Raw genomic sequence first — 22,239 nt, 5'->3', positions numbered from 1 at the left:
TCAGTTGGAGATGAGCTTCAGCCTGATCCCACAGGGAGCTCTGGAGCATGAAGTACCCCGTGGAGTGGTCCCACCTCGAGGCAAGGGGTCTGGCCTCTTGGGCCCCATGTCAGTCATTGACCACTGGCTGACGTGGGTGTGAGAGGTGTGACCTGTCAGGTGAGGCAGCTCTTGGTCCTCAGAGGGGCATTAGCTGGGTAAGGGGCAGCTGTGAGTTGTTAGCTGATACAGCAACCAGGAGATGGGTGTACCCACCTAGTGAAGGGGATGTGGGCAGAGCATCAACAGAAACCATATCACATGGAATAAGGGGCTTTAACAGGACACTTAAAGAGCTTCATTTGTGACTCCTGGGGTTTGGGACATACAACGGACTGGTTTCTGGTTCATGTTTCAGAAACTTAACTGTGATGAACTTGACTGGAAAGAGGCTCACACCGGGAAGTAAAGAGGAGTTAATTTGTAAAAACAGAAGATGTGTTGACTGTTTCCCAAAGGCCAGAGGTGAGCTGAGGGAAAGAAATAGGCTTGGGGCCATGTTAGATCCTGCTAGAGCCTGATGGGTAAGGTGGCTGCCAAAACGAGGGTGAACCACCTGATTTTCAAAGGCTAAGACCTGTCACTGCCCATGCCAGGAACACCACAGACAAGGGACACTTGTGATAGGCAGGTCGTAGAAGAACCCATAAAAATGCCTTGAGAGCAGGATTTACCTTTAAAACCTGTCAAAGACTGAGTTTTTCCCTTATTGAAATATGCCCCAAATTCAACAATCGTTACTAAACAGTCCAAACCATCTGCATCAGTAGAAAACTTTACACCTGTTCCCTTGTGCAGATTTGTTCTGGATGCTTATTTAAAAAATGTCCAATTGAAATATTTAAATAGCGAAATGAATATGAAAATAATTTACTGACATATATACACATAGATGTTGTTATCATGTTGATGTTGAATACAGAGAACACTTGGGCAAGGAATCAGAAAACTGAAATTCTGGTGAGAGCTCAGAGCCTTACACCATTACCCCAAGCCATAGAACAAACAAAAAAATGATTGCAGTTTGGGTCTCCATTAGCTTCTTGGGTCATTTTCAGAGTGTTCCTGGTTTACATTAACAGTAAATTTCAGTTTGTCTAGTAAGAGCCCACTGACAGTTGATGCATGTCCATATACACTCCAAACCTATATTTTCTCTTTTTCTCTCTAAAGATTTCATTGTGGAAGAGAAAAAGTGCTTGGTAGAGGCCATGGAAGAGTTGTTGGCAGGTGTCTCAAAAATAGGAGGCTAAGATGTACAAATGTTCATGCTTTGTTGCATGTACTGACTTGTTCTGCACCTCCTAGTTGGCATCCCTGTAGTGATTTGATTTGGGGAGAACTTCCAAAGGACGAGGAGTTCTGTACCCACCATGCACTGCTTGGACAGTCTTGGGAGCAGACAATGGGTAAAGAGATGAGGAAGCTAAAGGAAGTTGAAAAAGATGAATACAAAGGGTTGAAAATAGGCCTGTACTCTTCCCAGAAATGAAGGGTCTAGGATTTAAAATTCTGATGGTACAAATAGATAGCTCATCAGGCTTGAGAACCTGCCATTTTAGGAAGCAATAACCAGGTTGGAAAAATTTCCTTTCATTTTGAGATGGAATGGAAAAATGAACCCAGAAGATTATGGGTAGAGAAGGGTGGGAGGTGAAGGAGAATCAGAGGAACTCCTTTGCTTTGGAGGGTCACGAATAGGGTAACCAACTTGTCTTGGCTTGCCTGGGACTTTCTCAGTCTTTGCACTGAACATTCTACAGCTCAGGAAATTTCTCAGTCCCAGACAAAGCAGACAGTTTATTATCCCAGCAAATGTTTTACTGGACAGGCCACATGAGAGATGCCCCCAATGTCTGAGATCCTTTAATTCCCCACTTTCTGCGTTTACTCATTCATTCATTCATTTGCTCATTCATTCATTCTTCAAGTTTTTATTGAGTGCTTACTGTGTGCTAGCTACCACTCCAGAAGCTGGGAAAAAAAAGGCAGATCCCTGCTCTCATGGAGCTTATTGGGCAGAACTGGGAGAACAGACATGTGTGATGAGCACAAGGGCCTTGTGTGTTTTAATCACTGATTATTTAGTGAACAACATTTAGTAAGCTGACTACATAAATCATTAACAATTTTTGAATGAGTTTCTGAACTCATGAGGGAGAGGGTCCCTTTGCTGACCTGACCTATCTCATTGACTGGAACTGGGGCACTGGCCAACTACTGAAATCATTACCAGCAAGGATCAATTCAATTAGGATTCTCCTGAGTCATGGAAGGTAGACCTGGACAAGAGAACAAAAATCAGGGCTCTGCAGTGTGGGGAAAAAGGCAGAGATGACTACCAGTACCAACCAACAGTTGGGTGTTGGAGGATTTTAAGTGGAGGAGGGAGATAGCCAGATATATATAAACTGGTTCCTTTTCCTCTCCTGTCCTCTCCTCTCCTTTCTTCTCTTGTTACCTGATGGCCTTCTTCCCTCTCTCCCTGCCTCCCTCTTTCCCTCTCTTACTTCTTTCCTCTCTTGCTCTCTGGACAGCCAGACTTCTGAAGACTGGACTGATTTCCTTCCTACTGCTGACAAATCCTGGCTTGTCCACCCTGCTTGCTGACAGTGTTGCAGACTGCCTGGGGGACATCATGTGTGCAGCAGGGATGGCCTGGGCATCTCAGGACCAAGGCGGATGCAGCATATATGGAGCAGCAACAACAGCACCCACCATACTCAACACAGCACCTCTAGCAGCCTAGTGCTTACCTAGCCATCCAGCTTGGCTCCTGCCAGCCCCAGGGCATCACTCAGACTTGGTGTTCTTTTTTTTTTTTTTTTTTTTTTGAGAGAGAGAGAGCACACATGCACTTGCAGGGAGGAGGGACAGCAAAGGGAGAAAGGGAATCCTACCCTGAAGCCGACTCCCCACTGAGCGTAGAGCTCTAGGAGGGGCTCCAATACCAGGACCCCAAGATCATGACCTGAGCCAAAACCAAGAGTCAGCCACTCAATCCTGATTGAGCCACCCGGCATCCCACTTAGTATTTGTTATTAATGATAACCCCAATCACACATGTTTCTGTTCTGGTTTCTGCATTTATGGCTTTACCCACCGTCCTGCTCTCACTCCCCCTAGTTCTTCAGGACTATAGGAGTAGACCAGATTTTCCCCATTCTTGTCTCTCCTTGATATCTGGTTGCTGACCTACTCTCCAGCCCTCTGCTTCTCCTATGTTGCCCCAAATTCTGCTCCCTGCCAGTTAAGTGCCCCTCTTGGATCAGTCCCTTCCTGGTCCTTCCTACCTGGCTTAATCCCTATAGTCTAACCCACTTCTGGGAGCACATATGCTAATAACATCTAAGGTCTCCCAAGCCTTGCCTCCAAACTCATTAACATTCAAATGGGCTGCCACTTAAACTAGATGAGCAGTCATTTTATTTGAAAAGATTTTTTGCCTAGCTTCTGGACTGTCTTCCCTCAAATTACCTATGAAAAGATAGGGGGTGGGGAGGTTGAATGTTCCAACACTGAGCACTGGGACTGGCAGCCATTCCGGAGGCTGACAGGCATTTCCCTACAACCACTGGAGCTCAACTCAATTGATGACTGAAGCAAGTTGTACTGCTGGATCTAGGATGAATCTTCCAGCCTAAAACACAGCTCTTCATCCAAAGTCTGCCCCAGAGATTCCGCAACTGCCCTGAGTAGAAAGCTGGACAGTCATTTCTATCTTACTACGGGCTCTACTTTCTAATGTAGTCAAAATATACCCTTTCCTTCTTACCCTACCCTCCTCCTAATCAATGCCTCTCTTTCTACATTTATTGGGAAACTGTGGTCCTCCAAAAAGAGGAAATGACAGGAAGTAGGGGCATATTAGGTGGCACCAGTGTCTCCTGGGAGGTAAGGTCTCAGCAAATAAAACAGTGGGTGGGAATGGAGACAGAAAGACCATGGGATCTTGCATGAAGGAGGAAGTAGCTTTGCATGTGTTCCAGGAGTTGAGAATGTTGGGAAAAAAGCAATGGCAGTGGCAATGACAGTGGAAAATCCTAACTTGACCCAGCAGACCAACATTGGATAAACGCCTCTCAGATAACAGAAGTTAGCACAAGAGCCGTGCGTTATTCCTGCTCCCCCAGCTGAGGATACCTGAAAACCCATGAGTGCACGCTGAGTTGGACCCACTCTGATCCACTCATCTTTCAGCTGGAAATCCTCCGCTCTGCACCAATCTACTCTTTGTTCTAGGATAAGTAAATCATTTGTGGCAGACACTGTCGGTTGATATCAGTGGTCATAATCTGTTCTTTTCCCATGCAGCAGAGCCCAGACTTTTGTTCAGTTGTCCATTCCTACCCTACCTGACTCAGGAGAATCCTAACTGTCCAAGTCTGTTTTGATTCTCCTTGCTAGCGATTCCCATGGGACTCAGTTCTAGCTAATGAAACAGGATGGAATATCTTCTAGGGGACTTCTGGGAAAGTCTGTTTTCCTCTTAAAAGAGATACATTAAGAAGAAAATTTCCTTCTTCATCTGGAAGGGATTCTTGGAGTGGCTGCAGCCATCTGTGATCACTAGAAAACGAGGCTAATATTTCAAGGATGGCAGAGCATAAGGGTGGAAGATCTAGATCCTGACCATGGAATCAAGCTGCTGAATTATGAATCCCAGAACTTCCCTGTATCCAGACCTCTCATTATGTGAGTAAAATCTACCTTATGAAATTGACTCAATTTGAGTAACCTGAGATGTGTATTAGTTCGCTCTTGCTGCTGTAACAAATTACCACAAACTCAGTGGCTTTAAACAACCCAATTTATTACATTTCTGTAGGTCTGATGTCTGGCGGGCTTGGCTAGTTTTCACTGCTTTGGGGTTCATAAGGCTAAAATCAAGGAGTCAACAAGGCCCTATTCTTTTCCTTCCTTCCTTCCTTCCACTTCTCTAAGAGAGGATTAATTCCAGGTTCATTTAGGCTGTTGCTAAATCCAGTTCCTTGAGGTTGTAGGACTGAGTCCCGGTTTCCTTGCTGCCTGTCAGTCAGGGATCATCCTCAACTTCTAGAGGCTGCTTGCAGTCCTTGACTTGTGGCCCCTTCCTGTGTCTTCAGATCCCGTAAGTGTGGGTTGAGTCCTTCTCACATTTAATCTCTCTCCAACCTACCTCTCTGCCTCATCTCTCTTCTGCCCCCTCCTGCTATCTCTTTCTGACTCCAGCTGGATATACCTCACTGCTTTTAAGGGCTCAAGTTATTGGAGCTGGCCAGCCCACACAATCTAGGACATCTCCCTATCACAAGGCTCATAACTTTAATCACAACTGTGAAGTCCCTTTTGCATGAAATCTGGATTAGTGTCCTATAGTTGCTGTAAGAACTTACCACTAATTTGATGGCTTAAAAGAACACAAAGTTATCTTGCAGTTTGGGAGATCAGAAGTCCTCAAATCAAGATAAAAGCTGGGCTGCATTTCTTCTAGAGGCTCTAAGAGAATCTGTTTCCTTACCTTCAGCTTCTAAGAGGCATTCCCTGGCTCCTGGATCCTTCTTCCATCTGCAAGGTTAGCAGCATAGCATCTTCAAATCTCTCTCTCTCTCTCTGACCTCAGTGTCTATCTTCCCATTTCCTTCTCTGACTCTGGCCCTCTTGTCTTCCTGTTCTAAGGACCTATGATGACACTGGGCTCACCTGGATAATCCAGAATAATTTTCTATCTCAAGATCCTTAACTTCACCACATCTGCAGAGTCTTTCTTGCCATGTGAGGCAACATATTCAATTTTGGGGATGAGGACATGGGGCTCTTGTTCTGCCTACCATGGTGAAAGGATCAAAACATTCTTTGGGTGGAAGGGGTTTGGTTGAGAAGAAAACATTACAGACAATACACATTAAATTCAATCTATGTTAGCAGCAGTGGAAGACTGTATTGAAACTTCAGAATATTAAAGGAAGTGGGGCACTATCTGAAAATGTTCTCTCAGGAAGAAGTAGAGAGTGATGAAGTGGAAAGCAATCAAGAAGTTAAAACTATAGAGGATCACAGGGGAAGAGAGGAAAAAATAAAATAAGATGAGACCAGAGAGGGAGACAAACCATAAGAGACTCTTAATCACGGGAAACAAACTGAGGGTTGCTGGGGGGTGGGGGTGGAGGGATGGGATAACTGGGTGATGGACATTAAGGAGTGCATGTGATGTAACTGAGCACTGGGTATTATATAAGACTGATGAATCACAGACCTGTACCTCTGAAACCAATAACACATTATATGTTAATTGATTGAATTAGAATAAAAATTAAAAAAAATAAAACTAGAGGGGAAATATGGTAAAATAGAGCCAATCCAACCAAAGAATTAAGTTCCCAAAGGAAGAAGCATTAAGATAAAAAGGGAAATGATAAACTGCGGAAATTTTGGCCACATATGGTAGACCAGATGTAAATATTTTTAAAAGATAGAGAACAGTGTAAGAAAATAGGCAAATTTTGTAAACAGATTATTCATAAAAGGCATACAAATGCCTGATTATGTGTGATAAAACTTCATCCTCCTTAACCATCCAGGAAATGCAGATTAATAGAAATGTTATTGAACTATCAAAATGACAGACATCAAAAACAGTAATGTTTAATTTTGGCAAGGATGTGGGGGTCACCTGAGTATTCTCATAAACAGCTAACATGGGTAGAAATTGGCACAACCTTTTTGGAAACAATTTGGTCATATGTATCAAAGCTGTAAAAATCTTTTATCTATTTGTCTATAAATTCTAAAGTCTATCCTAAGGAAATAATCAGAATTATGGCAAAAGATTTTGGTTTAAACATGTTTGCTGCAATTACCAATAGTTAAAAAAATTAAAATGGCGATTTGGGGTCTTTTATGATTCCATACAAATTTTAGGATTGTTTGTTCCAGCACTTTGAAAAATGTCATTGGAATTTTGATCGGGATGGCATTGAAGGTGTAGATTGCTCTGGGTAGCATAGACATTTTAACAATGTTTATTCTTCCGATCCATGAGCATGGAATATTTTTCCATCTTTTTGTGTCTTCTTCAATTTCTTTCATGAGTGTTCTGTAGTTCCTAGAGTATAGATCCTTTACCTCTTTGGTTAGGTTTATTCTGAGGTACCTTGTGGTTTTTGGTGCTATTGTAAATGGAATCGTTTCTCTAATTTCTCTTTCCACAGTTGTGTTGTTAGTGTATAAGGAAGCAACTGATCTATGTGCATTGACTTTGTATCCTGCCACATTATCGAATTGCTGTATGAGTTCTAGTAATTTGGGGGTGGAGTCTTTTGGGTTTTCCACATAAAGTATCATGTTGTCTGCAAAAAGAGAGTTTGACTTCTTCTTTGCCAATTTGAATACCTTTTATTTCTTTTTGTTGTCTGATTGCTGTTGCTATGACTTCTAGTACTATGTTGAACAATAGTGGCAAGAGTGGGCATCCTTGACATGTTCCTGATCTTAAGGGAAAGGCTCTCAGTTTTTCCCCATTGAGGATGATATTCGCTGTGGGTTTTTCATAGATGGAGTTTAAGAACTTGAGGAATGTTCCCTCTATCCCGATTTCAAGCTATATTACAAAGCTGTGATCACCAAGACAGTATGGTCCTGGCACAAAAACAGACATATAGACCAGTGGAACATAATAGAGAACCCAGATATGGACCCTCAAGTCTATGGTCAAATAATCTTTGACAAAGCAGGAAAAAACATGCAATGGAAAAAAGACAGTCTCTTCAATAAATGGTGCTGGGAAAATTGGACAGCTACATGCAGAAGAATGAAACTCGACCATTCTCTAACACCATTCACAAAGATAAACTCAAAGTGGATGAAAGACCTCAATGTGAGACAGGAACCCATCAAAATCCTAGAGGAGAACATAGGCAGTAACCTCTTTGACATTGGCCACAGCAACTTCTTTCAAGGTACATCTTCAAAAACTAGTGAAACAAAAGCAAAAATGAACTTTTGGGACTTCATCAAGATAAAAAGCTTCTACATAGCAAAGGAAACAGTCAACAAAACAAAGAGGTAACCCACAGAATGCGAGAAGCTATTTACAAATGACACTACAGGAAAAGGGCGGTATCCAAGATCTATAAAGAACTTCTCAAACTCAACACCCAAAAAACAAATAATCAAGTCAAAAAGTGGGCAGAAGATATGAACAGACACTTGTCCAAAGAAGACATACAAATGGGTAACAGACACATGAAAAAGTGTTCATCATCACTAGCCATCAGGGAAATTCCAATCAAAACCACATTGAGATACCACCTTACACCAGTTAGAATGGCAAAAATGGACAGGGAAAGAAACAACAAATGTTGGAGAGGTTGCAGAGAAAGGGGAACCCTCTTACACTGTCGGTGGGAATGCAAGTTGGTACAGCCACTTTGGAAAACAGTGTGGAGTTTCCTCAAAAATTTAAAAATAGAGCTACCCTATGACCCAGCAATTGCACTCCTGGGTATTTACACCAAAGACACAGATAAGGGCCATATGCACCCCAACGTTCATAGTAGCAATGTCCACAATAGCCAAACTGTGGAAAGAGCCGAGATGCCCTTCAACAGATGAATGGATAAAGAAGATGTGGTCCATATAGACAATGGACTATTACTCAGCCATCAGAAAGGATGAGTACCCAACTTTTACATCAACATGGATGGGATTGGAGGAGATTATGCTAAGTGAAATAAGTCAAGCAGAGAAAGTCAATTATCATATGGTTTCACTTACTTGTGGAACATAAGGAAGAGCATGGAGGACATTAGGAGAAGGAAGGGAAAAATGAAGTGGGGGGGGGAATCGGAGGGAGAGATGAACCATGAGAGACTATGGACTCCGAGAAACAAACAGGGTTTTAGAGGGGAAGGGGGAGGGGGGATTGGTTAGCGCAGTGATGGGTATTAAGGAGGGCACGTACTGCATGGAGCACTGGGTGTTATACGAAAGCAATGGATCGTGGATCACCACATCAAAAACTAATGATGTATTGTATGGTGACTAACATAACATAATAAAATTTAAAAAAATAAAAAATAAAAAAATAAAAAAATAAAATTAAAATAATAAAAAAAAACTAAAATGGAATATCCAATAATGGGAATACTGAAGCACATTCTTGTACATCTAGACTAGGGGTTGAAAAACTTTTCCTGTAAAGGACCAAATAGTAAATATTTTTGGCTTTGCAGGCCATATGGTCTTTGTTGCCACCATTCAACTCAGCTGTTCCAGTGTGAAAGCAGCTTCAGATGATACACATATGAATGAATGTAGCTCTGTTCCAATAAACTCTGTCTTAAAAACAGGACCAGATTTGACCATAGGTCAATAAGCCATAGTTTGCCAAACGCTCATGTGATAAAATGTTATAGAACTGTTAAAAACTGTTTGAGAAACATTTAGTGACTAAGTTAAAAAAAACAAACTTAGAACACTATATAGAATATGATACACCAAAATATTAATTAGAAGAAAATTTTGGTAGAAAATATACCAAATTGTTTATGTCAATAATAACTTGATGCTTGAACTACCTGCTATCTTTATTTTCTTCTTTATACTTTTTTTGTATTTTTCAAATTTTCTCCACAATAAATGCATTTTGGTTTTGTAATTTAAAAATAATTTGCTTATTTTTCTTTAAAGCTTTGACATAACACAAAGAATCAATAAAAACAGTTCTATTGGGATGGCAGAACTATGGATGAATTTCAAGAAATACTTTTATGGTATTTAAAGTCGATTTAATAAGGACATTTTTTGAATTTTAAAAATGAAAAAAACATACTATGGCATTAGTGCAAACTCTAGTTGTGTTCATAACAAAAGGCTAACTTGATTCTCTTTGGAAACAAGAGCTCTGTGAAAAAATAATAAAATAATTATAAGACGTATTAACTCCAGAGGTAGAAATGTGATTTGATCAAAGAGATGCACTGCATTTATTTTCAGAATCAAATTTCTTCTATTTCCCTGCTAAAGAGCATTTGTCTCTTCATATTTTTAGAGTTGCAAATATCATACTGGCTATCTTCTGATGCTTACTAGGTAATTTTAGGTGGCATTGGCCATTGCAGACGAATCTGGAACTCACTCTGAATCAATGATGGTAGCATGGGGACCTTGCTAAACATTGGTGGTGGCCAGGCACTGTGCTGGCATTTTACACAGGGGATCATGTTTAACCCTCACCCCATGTCAAGAGGGAGGTGCTACTATGCCGATTTTACAGATAAGAATGTTGACACTCAGGGATTACTTTGCCAAAATCACACAGGATATGGATCCCTTTCTATAGGACATTAGAATCCGCGTTCTTGCTACTATGTTACACTCTCCTCATTTTGACCAGTATGTTTTGAAATTTTACGCCTAAAAGGTTTAGTAGGACACTAAAGTGGAGCCAAATTTTAAAAAATTTTTCTCAATAGTAGATCTTTAAAATGTACATTTTCTTTCAAGTGGCTGACATTTTTCCAAAATTGGTTGCCACGTTGATGCCAAAGATTGAAAATAGAGAATTTGTGTAGGGCTAGAGACCTCAGTGCCTTTTGTTGATCCATATGTAACTGGACATAAAAGTGCCTTCAGTTGTCACAGGACTACTATAGGATTTAAAAGTGAGAGAATGGAAGTGAAGGTCATTCTCAAACTTCAGCTTTGATCCTGGGGAGTTTATAAAGAGAAAGATTCCCTGCTTTTTCCCTGAGAAGTTCTGCTTCCGCAGGTCTGGGGTGGAGTCCAGTTTTCAACAAGCTCCCAGGTGATTATGATTCAGGTGGTCCAAACCACACTCTCAGAAATATCAGGGCTTATGGAACTTTTTTAAAGGATTATGGGCAGATCCATTTGGTTCCTGGTTTAGGCTGAAATACTGTGTTGTGTCTTGAACATGTCTAATTGAAGAGGTTGGATTGTTTGCCTCTCCCCTACCCACCCCCATCCTGGAAGATGGCAGTTCAACCATGAGAGTGGAAAAGGCAGGTGTGAGCCCATTCACAGAAAAGACCATTTTGGGGACTACAGCCAAGGAATTGGTAAGAGTCACTGAGTGGATGTTCTGCTTCTAGAAATTGATCAAGTTGAGCAAATTTTAATTTGCTTCTGATTTCACTAACTTGTATATTAACAACATAAAACAATGTTCAGTTTCAAGTGGGGAAGCACAAGATTATTCTGAGGAAAAAAATCAAACATGCTAGCAAAATATTTAATAACACTTTGCCAATAAAGATGGATATCCTTCTTGAATTTATTTCATTCAAAAGACCTTCCAAGTTTTTGGAACAGGGATGATATAGTTGAGTACAATTGGAGAAGCACTGGCATGGGAAAAGTGCCTGTTTGCTGTGTGGGGTATGTGTGTGGCATTAGAGATATGGTCTCCATCTGACGAGGATGATTCCATTGCCTGGATTCAAGGATGACCCAGTAGGGCACTTATAGAAGCAAGGATTTATTCCCAAGGGGCTCTCTGGTCCTAAGATACTTGCCTTTATAACATTTGCCTTCCTGGGAGCCAACCTATGCAAATGATGCTGTACTGCTCCAAGCTGGTTCCACATTGTCCAGGGCACATGGCTCAGTGGAAAGCACTGGCTTGGAGTTTGCAGACCTATGTTTAAGTTCTAACCTCAGGGTGCCAGGGTGGCTCAGTAAGTTAAGCGTCTGCCTTCCGCTCAGGACATGATCCCAGGGTGCTAGGATCGAGCCCCATGTCAGGCTCCCTGCTCAGCGGGGAGCCTGCTTCTTCATTTCCCTCCTGCTCGTTCTCTTTCTCTCTCTCTCTAATAAATAAATAAAATCTTAAAAAAAAAAGGAAGTTCCAGCCTGGCTACTTACCAGGTTTTTGCCCCCTTGAGTAAGGCATATAACCTCTATGAGCCTTTGTTTCATCATTTATAAAATATAAATAGTGAATAATTAATCAATAAAATTCTTAGGGCATGTGTGGGATCTCAAGTAAAATATCATAGGTATATATGCTTTATAAATATATATGTATGACATAAATAGTAAGTAATAATAATGATGATACTTTTAATAATTATCACTGTGGCAATGTCTAGGACTGTATTAATTTGTTCCTCTCTGTGAATCAGGGGCTAGATATAAAGGATTTTCTTTTAAATAGCCATAAAGAGAATGTAAATCATTATTCTTTGGGGGTGTACTTGTTAGTTTGAAGATGATCAAGCATTTGGCACTCCATGTGGCATATAAAATTGTTGAACGATTAGGTAAACCAGTACTTAAAGATTATAAATCAGATATAAAGTAATGTAAATATAAAGTAATATAAAGTCTTATGGGACTTAGAAACTATCTTTGTAGGCAATTACAAAAATGACATTTAAGATGTGTTTTGGGCAATGCTATTGAACAGGGATAGTATTAAAATTATTATTATCATTTTTTAAAGATTTTATTTATTTATCTGAGGGTCAGAGGGAGAAGCAGACTCCCTGCTGAGCAGGGAGGCTGATGTGGGGCTCTTTTCCAGGACTCTGAGATCATGACCTGAGCCGAAGGCAGAAGCTTAACCGATTGAGCCACCCAGGCACCCTGGGATAGTATTAAAATTATTAATACATTTTTCATTTTGTACCTCTTTGTAGGGTGAACCTCACCATTTCCAACCAGAGGCATTAATTGCCTTAGGAAGTATTAGAATTATCATACCAAAAGTGGAGACAGAAAGAAATTCAAGGCTTTGGCTTCCAAAATTGGAAATCAGAGTTAATTGTGAGACTTTATTAGGAGACCGAAGAAATTTCTAATGTCTGATTTCTCAAATCATCCCCAGATACACCAAGAGCAAACGTGGAGGTCTTAGAGTATTATTATACCTTATAGTGAGGATCTAGGATCTGACATGAGGAAGTTGGAGTCAGAGAAGAAGGGGCAGTAGGAAGCCCTCTCTCTGCTGAAAGAAGGCAAAGAGAGGCAGAGTTAGGACAAAGATCTGACCATGTGTCTTGTCCTTTTGTGTCTGTCAATATTCCAGGAGTGAGATGGGGGAGCAAGAAGCATGGAGCTTGAAGACATACATGTGCAAGGGGTTCATACCTCACTTCTCAGGAAACTGACAGTGTCAACATGGCACTAGAGCAAGATGGCGCCAGACACCTCTAGATTAGATGTACGGAGACATCTGGGCACTGGTGTGAGACAGTTCCTGGTTACTTATGTCCTGACTATGTTTTATGCAGCAATGTGAAGGTGTCTTGGATTCCAGTGAAAAGGCAGAAGCTTAGAGTCTGGACAAGGAGACCTTACTTAGAAGGGCCTTTGTGACTGGAGGCAAATGCAATGAACTGTGGAATCCTCAGCAAGTAACAACAAAGTATTCCCAAGAAACTATGAAAAATTAACCACACATTGGTGGAGAACAGCACAGAGCCCAAACTGGAGTAGGTGTCCACATCAGAAACCAGCGGTCCTCAGAGAAAAGGACCAGGACCAGATAGATGTCCTTACCCTACTGCTATAACGTTATGTACATTTCCTCTTGTGAACAGATACCACCAAAGGAGCTTCCTAACATTCTGGCTTTGCAGGTTTAGATTCTACTACACTACATAATACCACCAGAGTGAGTATTATCTTTTCTTAAAGTGAATACTTTGAATATGACCCCATTCATTCAGATTTATGTGTATTGTTATGTTTATTAGTGATTGTTTCTCTGTTTTGGTCGTACCTGGTATGTGCTTGCATGCTTTACTCACCTGATTCTCTTTCAGTGTCATCTGCCCCTGTTCTTTACACCCAAGGAAGGTCCTAACACATCTAAAAATCTTCTCATTTTGTTGTACTCTCTGAACAAAGTTGGCTGGAAAGAAGCCAATCCTGTCTTGAATTTTCCCCTGAAAAGAAAAAGGAGGCATGCATCCACAATTCTAGCATTTGTTGTAATTACAGTTACCAAGGGATTCTTTTTTTTTTTTTAAAGAAAGAGAAATACTTACTTTCCACCAGTCTTCATTGGTGTCTTCTAGAAGAGTAATCATGTCTCCTGGCCTATAATGAAGAATGAACAGGTTAAGTGGGGACGGTGGGGGGGGGGAGAAAAAGATGACACTTCAGAGTCACAAGTAATAGTTTTTCATTTATACAAATAATCCTAAAATAAATAGAAGTAAAATAAACATGACTTTTTCTCAGTTCTTCCCACCCATGAAAATAGTTATGTTATACATTCAAAACAAGTATTATTTCCACGCTGTATTTTAAAAAATAATACTAGCTTTATTTTTTGAAAGGTTTTCTTTATTTTGAGAGAGAGAGAAAGAGAGAGTGAGCATAGGGGAAGAGGTAGACACAGAGGAAAAGAGAGAATCTCAAGCAGACTCCATGCTGAGCACAGAGCCTGACTCGGGGCTTGATCCCATAACCATGAGATCCTGATCTGAGCTGAAATCAAGAGTCAGGTGCTTAACTGAATGAACCGCATAGTTGCCTCAATATGAGCTTTATTTTTACATATAGAGAAGGGTTCTTTATTATTTCTGGAAGCTTCCTATTCATATTTGCCACTTTCTGCTATGGATGTCATATTATAATAGATCTGGCTGAGGATATTATTATGTTTTTAAAACAATATTCTTTTTTTTAAGATTTTATTTATTTATTCATGAGACACATAGAGAGAGAGAGAGAGAGAGAGAGGCAGAGGGAGAAGCAGGCTCCCAAGGAGCAGGGAGCCCGATGAGGGACCCGATCCCAGGACTCTGGGATCATGACCTGAGCTGAAGGCAGACGCTTAACCATCTGAGCCACCCAGGGGCCCTAAAACAATATTTCTTTCCTTTATTGAATTCTTCGTTTCCTCTAGAATTGGTTGGCCTCCTCTTTATCGCTTCTCCTTCTTGTCAAGGAATTTTCTTCAACATCTGTATTTTTTGGTTGTTTCTTTACATTAATGGCTGAACACAGAGGTAGATGGGTGTGGAAAGCTGGGCGAGATTCTCTGCTATTACATGCATCTGCTTCTGCACTGTGTCTCTCTCCCAAGTACAAGGACTACTTTCAGGCTCTGCTTAAGAGAGCAGGGTGGGTCGATTGGGGCATCTCATTTTTAGATGCTTGAAAATGTAGCAGGCAAGCAGCCTGAAGCCTCCTACCATCTCATTTTTAGATGCTTGAAAATGTAGCAGGCAAGCAGCCTGAAGCCTCCTACCATACTCTAATGCTAAAACAGGGCAGGGCTCTCTCTTAACCTTGGTGAGGGAGAGGTCAGTTTATTCTCCTGTTAAGTACAGCTGCCTTTTCCTTCCCTCCCCCTGCTCTCTAGATGGTCTGGGGTCTAGAGTTATTGAAACACAGCTCTTTGTCTTTCTCAGACTTCTGTGCTCACAAAGGAGCCCTCCCTCAGGCATGAGTTCCCTTTCTTCTGAGTTTAGGTGTTCCTTTGATTCTGGAGTCAAACACCATTGCTGCCTATTGCTCATTATAAGCAGTAATGTGGTGTCATGAACACAGCTGGGAGTCTGTATCAGTCATATATTGCTATGATAATGCTGTGTAACAGACAGCCACAAAACAATGGCTCACTCACATGCCTGGGTGTTGGCTGGCTGTTGGCTGGGATGACTGGGGAGACTTTGCCATATTTCCTGATTCTCATACCCCAGAAGGCTAATTCGCACATTCATGGCAATGCCAGAATTTTAAAAGCAGCAAATGGAAACATGCAAAACACCTAAGGCCTCCAAGGCCAGGCTTGGAATTGATACATTGTCACTTCTGCCTCATTTTATTGGGCAAAGCATGTCATGAGGCCAGTCAGACTCAAGGGATGGGACAGGGGCTCCACCTATGTGGTGACAGGAACTGTAAAGTCCCATGGCAAATGGCATGGTACAGGAAAGGGTGAAGAATTTGGGTCATTCATGCAATCAAGCCACCAGAGACACCCTCATGTTCTTCAATTAATTTGCTATAAGTTCAGTGTCTCCTTGAATGTGCCCCTATTTGCTGTAGTTTGCCAGGAACTTCTCACAATTTGGGGGTCTTTGATACTATTATTTCTTGTTTTCTAGTACTGTAATGGAGGTATTCTTAAAAAAATATATTTTCTGATATTTTAAGGGATTGGAGCAAGAGAGGAAGTAGATCCGTGGGCTCATTTTGCCATTCTGATTCAATCTATTTTGCTGTCATTTTCAATTCTCAGTTAATATCTATCTTTGTAGGGGATTCCAAATAGAACAGGCTTGTTGCACCTGAAGCATTAAACACAAGTGGCATTTTGGTATTTCAACAGTCACAGTTCTGTGCTGAAGCCACAGAAAGCAAGATGGCTGAAAATCACTCTTTTCCCAGGTGAGGGATTTAATTAAGCAACAAGGATGAAAGCTGATGTAGAAAAAACTTTCTAGCTCCAGCAGATTTTACTTAACCTAATAACCTAAAGAAACCGTGTGTTAGCGTCAAGTCCAATGACTTTGCTGATGGCTTGGTAGAAACGGGAAGTAAGGAATAAAGCTGGAGGTGGGGGGAGGCACCTTTTCCTAAGAGTGAAAAAGGATGCTGCCTGGATCCAACCGCTGGTTTTACAGTCTAGATAGAGACTCATTCTTTACCATGGCCAAAGGTGGGCTGTCCCTGAGCATATGGCCCATGGTAACTAAACCACATATAAGAATAAGGCACTCACTGGAACACAAGCTAAAATTTTATGATCAATACCAGACACCTTCTTGACAGTGTGATAGGGATTGTCTTATGCTATAAAAGAACATTGCCAAGACCAGAAAATTGCTTAGTGAGGGAGGAGAGTTACATTCAACTATTTATTCCTTTTTTTTTTTGTTTACCGACTCATTCAACAAATATTCCAGATTGCCGATTCTGGGTATTCTTTGGAGAATAACATCCTCACTGGAGTTAATGTTCTAGTGAGAAAGATGGATACAAATAAGCAAATATATAACACAACGTTTAATAATATAAATAATAAAAAGAAGGTAATCTGTATCTCTGATGAATATATAATTGCAAATTATCATAAGGGCTATGAAGAGAATAGATGGGATGCAGTTATAAAGCATAAGGGTAGACGCTTGATATTGGCCAACTACTCTAATCATCTGGTGGAGACAGCTAATGTCTCTTTTTCACTGCAGGCAGGATCATGCCCCAGGCAGCACTTGAATCCAAGACAGCAATGCTCTGACATCTCGGTCAGCAAACCCGTGGCCCGTGGGGTTCGTCCTGCCCCTTGCCCTGCATCACCCATCAATCTCGGCACTTGTTCCATGGCACCTGCAACTCATGGGGCCCAGGCCTGTGAATCCGAGTAGGCAAGCAAGATAAAACCACTCTGGGTAATATCATGTTTTTAATTTAATTAATTTTTAAAATATTTTATTTATTTGACAGAGAGAGACACAGCAAGAGAGGGAACACAAGCAGGGGGAGTGGGAGAGGGAGAAGCAGATTCCCCGCCGAGCAGGAACCCCGATGGGGAACTCGATCCCAGGACCCCGGGATCATGACCTAAGCCGAAGGCAGACGCTTAGCCAACTGAGCCACCCAGGCACCCCTTTAATTTATTTTTTAAGAGGTGTCTTGACTCAGTTTTGAAACTCTAGCTAGAGGCCAGTCAGTTCCCCTTAAGCAACTGGTTAAGTCAACACCTCAACCACTTCCCCACAGACTCTCACAGTCCAGGCCATGACACACCAGCCCCAGCCCTACCTGCTTTTGGGGCCCGGTACCAGACAACGAGTGACAGCCCTTATGCCCTGGAACCTGTGAAATTATTCAAATTCGCTAATCCACAGGGAGCCTGGGAAACCAGCTAACCCCGGCTGCTGGCCATATATGTAAGCTGCCCCTACAGCCTGAGGGCGCTCTTCCCCTGACTTCCAGCTGCAAGCCTGGGTGGCCCTGGGTGGCTGCCCTCCACTACCAACCGTAAGTTCTCTACTCAATCGGTTCTCAACTTCATTCTCTTCTCCTGGCCATGGTGTTGGTGCACTATGTCCTGCCATCAAAGAACTAAGTGCAAACATTCTGCTCACTTGCTCCACATAGGGAGAGCCTGTCCATTGTTCCTGGAGGAATGGAGGCCTAATACCTAAAAATCCTTCTTCCCCTGGTTGGTCCTAGGATGGACACTGGCATGCCAGTGCATGACTCTTTGCCTTCAACCGTTTCATGCTTCTGTGGCCCACCAGGCCCCTCTCCATGGAACAGTTCTTTCTCATTTTGGGGTCTCACACTCCAGAGTCCTGCTCTGGTCTAACAGTTCCTGTCTTTCTTTCAGGAGACCTTATGTTCCTGATCCATAATGTACAGATTTTATAATGTAACTATATTTCTAAATTCCTGGTGATGAACTTGTCAGGCCCCCAAATATTTAAAAAAAGATTCCCTTTGCTTAATTCAATCAGAGCATCCTAAGTTCAGGTAAGCATTTTGCTGTACTGTACACAAGAATGATACATGTACACAACATATGTACATCATAAACAGTAAAGGGATCAGTTTCCTCTTTGGCGCAGAATGATCAAAGCACTGTAGCTGGCCTTTTCTTTTGGTTTGCTCAGTAACATTGGTCTTGGATCCAGAGGATGATTTTCGGGTTGGTTATATCATGATTTTTGGAAAGTCCTGACACGATGAGGGAACTGTGCGCTACCCTCAAGAGTAGGAATAGAGTAAGAACAGCCAACTGCCGAATCATGGCTCAACAGCGAGGGGACAACGTTGATCCGTGAGTGTGTGTGTTTGTGTCCATGGGTGGGAACTGGATGGCTGCTCTCTGGTTCATTTTCAGCAGTTCTCTGCCTCCCTCATTCCTCAGCTTTGCACTTGGACATAGGAACCTCTCTCTCCCACCACCAGGGAGACTGGTTTTGGGGACTTAGAGGGCATAGTATCACTGAGCATATGGATGATGCCACCTGAGCCCAGCCAGCTTCAGGGAGCTCTTCTGCAAGGTGTTATGGCCATGGTTTGGTCTTCTAGGGGTGGGCTTCTGGAGGGTGGAGGGGGAGTTGTTCTGAGGCCCTGAGATTCCTAGGAGTGCAGATACTGACACCTTCCTGAAGAGGTCACTGCATCTGAGAAGCCCCTTCTCCACTGTCTCAGACAACCTGAGACTTCACACTGGCCCTCCATCGGGAGGCATGGGGACAAGGAAGGATGTTCTGGGCCCTTTTTGTTTTCACAATGTTTGGGATATACTGAATATTCTGGAAAGCAAATGACATTTGTCTTTCTTTATTCCTCCATCTCTGCCTATTGAGCCAAAGGAAATTATAGGACATCCAAGTATTTTTTGAATGCTTGTGACATGGTAGGTTTTGTGTGTGTGCTGAGTGTGCAAAATGAGAAGAGTTTTCTAAGCACTGGTTTTTCTATCTGTAAGGTGAGGAAAATAATAGTATCTAGCTAATCAATATTTTTGAGGATTAGGTGAGGTAACACTTCTACAGCATGTTTCGATAAGCCCACAACAGATGGTGGCTGGTATTGTTGTTAAGACGTAATTACTGCCCTCAAGATGCTGGTACTTTTTTTTTTTCTCTAAATATTTAAGAGATTTTATTCTAGTAAGATGCTGGTACTCTTTTCTTTCTTCTTTTTTTAAGATTTTATTTATTTATTTGAGAGACACAGAAAGTGAGAGTATGAGCTAGGTGAGGGGCAGAGGGAGAAGCAGACTCCCTGCTCAGCAAGGAGCCCGATGTGGGGCTTGATCCTGGGACTCCAGAATCATGACCTGAGCCGAAGGCAGATGCTTAACTGACTGAGCCACCCAGGTGCTCCGATGCCGGTACCCTTAAAGGGGAAAGACATAGAAGCTAGTAATTTACACCAAGGCTTTTCAGTGAATGAGAAGAAATATGCTGGTGGGGGGGAGGGGACAAACAAATGTGGAATTGACGCCCCCCCCAAATCCCAACATATATGTTTCATTCACTCAGCTACCTCAGTGATATTTATATAACTCTTATACTATACATAGCAAGTACTTAATAAACTATATTTATTTTGCATAGTTGCTGTGTGGATTGGATGAGAATGCATATGTGGAAGGCTTTCGCCCTGACTGATATACATTAAGGGCTTGGAAGTTCTAATTTCTTCCTGAAAGTGTAATTTTTTTTCACTTGGAAATAAGAAGATCTAGTGATTATTGCCTTTCAAATGGGTGTTCCCTTAGGATTTTGGCAGGGACGGTTGGTTCATGAGATCATCTTTGGCCTCTCAAGGGGCTTCAGTGTGATTCAGAGCTTCGGTAAAGCTTTTCTCTCTTTACATCTGCCCCTCCCTCTTGCCCTCCACCCCAGGTAGTGACGGGAAAGGTGCGGCAAGGGCTGCGGGCTGGAGCTCCAGCCGCTGATTGCGACGGAGGTGTTGGAATAGTGGAGGAGGCCAGCCAACTAGTCTGGAGAGGGATAGCAGCGTCCCTGAATGAAGCAGGCATGGCGAGCTGCATCTGCACACAAGTAAGAAGGTTCGGAGAGACTTCACCAGTTACAGGCAGGATGTGAATCCACTACTAATGCCACTAAATCAAGCTGTCTCTTAAACCACCCAAGCCCTGTGAAACTCATGAGAACTGCCCATTTGACTCTGCCAAGTATTTTTCAGATATCTTTAGTATTTATTACCCTTTTCTATTCATTAGGAACAACAACAACAAAAAATGAACCAACCAAACAAAAACAACAACAAAACCCAATGGACCAACCAACCAAAACCAAACAAATGAACAAAAACCAAATCCGTCTTAGGGCAACCAGAGTCACTCAGCTGGAAGAGATGTCCTGGAAAAACCATGTCAAGGAAACATAAAAAGGAGCCAAACTGCTCCATTAACTTCAGATCTACTGCTTAATTTTTTGCTAGACCCGCTTCTCAATTTCCATAGTCCTGGTCCAGAGCCTTTTACAGTCTGAGCACACGGGTAGGTAACGAGGAACTCCTGAATCCGCAGTTTGATTTTGTCTTAATCCTGGCATCCGTGAGACTGTCTGCGCTTCCCCAAGTCTGGGGAGCGGCTTGGAGAAAAAGCATTCAGCTAAAGGGCCATTTGGATGGGATTTGGTAAATGTTCCTGAACTGTCCCGGATCATGCTCTCCAGAACCTAATTGGAAGAGGCATCTGAGTGAGAGGATTGCTGCTGAGCACATTAGTGGCATTCAGGAGGGTCTGGGCTTCCTGACATAGTGCAGCCTCGGAACATAATATGCATCAGAGACTTTCCTCAAATAGCCTTAATTGCATTTTGATGTCCTGGTGACTGTGAAGATTATTTTTAAATCAAATTGGTGCATTAGAATTACATTTAGTTTTAATTAAGTTGATGCATTTGCCAAGCGGTAATGCACTTAGAGAATGGAAACGAGACACCGAGGGAGTCTTATTCTATCTTACTCTGTCTCAAGGGCTCTCCTTTTCTTATTTTATGAAGGATTTATAAAGCCTCACAGAGTGAAGGACACAGCCACGCAAGTGGCTGGCCGAAACCTTGATGCGGACCGGAGTACCGAACATGACCGAGCATCAGGAAGCCTGCCTTGTGGTCCTGGGTCTGCCACTGGCCCATTGTGTATCTTCGGATGTCACAGCTGTTCTCAAGTCTGGCAGATACTCAGAAGCCAGGGGAACACTTAGCCATTCAGATCTCCAAGTGGGATCTGACCGTCTAGACCTGGGGGGAACCCAGGAATCTCTATTTTAATAATATTCTCCAGGAGGTTCTTAGGGCTGGTGACAAGAGGTTTAACAATCCCAGCCATAGTTTTATCCTCTATCAAATACGAATATCTTGGGTGACCTCACAGATTTGTGAAAAGAACTCAAGAGGATATCAGGAAAAATTGGGAAAATTGTGAAAGACTTTGAAACAGGTACAAATATTACAGATCTGGGTGTCTAGCTCATCTTTCCGGCCATCTCCCTCTTTCATTGTCTTTGGGCTATTTTACATATTTTCTACAACTTGTAGAAAACCAGTGATGATGCAAATGACTCTCGTCCCCAGAAATGCAAGTGAACTGTGTCTGGTGGGATGTAACCAGTTGTTGCCCCTGAGGACTGACCAGTTTGGCACGCATTTGTAAATTCACGTCAGCGCTCCTGATCGCCTACGTTATATGTGATGTTTGAATTCTCCTTTGTACCAGATGGGACATTATGCTAGTTCTCTCATT

At 42.1% G+C, this 22,239-nt stretch overlaps 1 protein-coding gene across 1 annotated transcript in view; it reads right to left on the bottom strand.

The window, feature by feature from the left end:
- Positions 1-22,239, bottom strand: part of STAC (SH3 and cysteine rich domain) — a 159,208-nt gene that overhangs the window by 3,124 nt on the left and 133,845 nt on the right. The window contains exons 9-10 of the mRNA XM_027585755.1: positions 14,034-14,085; positions 13,794-13,931 (exon numbers count right to left, since the gene is read on the bottom strand). Of these exons, the coding sequence (XP_027441556.1) occupies positions 13,794-13,931; positions 14,034-14,085 (190 nt within the window). The remainder of the gene's footprint in view (positions 1-13,793; positions 13,932-14,033; positions 14,086-22,239) is intronic.

Source organism: Zalophus californianus, chromosome 1 (genome assembly GCF_009762305.2).
Source record: "Zalophus californianus isolate mZalCal1 chromosome 1, mZalCal1.pri.v2, whole genome shotgun sequence".
NCBI lineage: Eukaryota > Metazoa > Chordata > Mammalia > Carnivora > Otariidae > Zalophus > Zalophus californianus.
The sequence above is the reverse complement of the archived record's forward strand: the minus strand, read 5'-3'. Positions and strand labels throughout refer to the sequence as shown.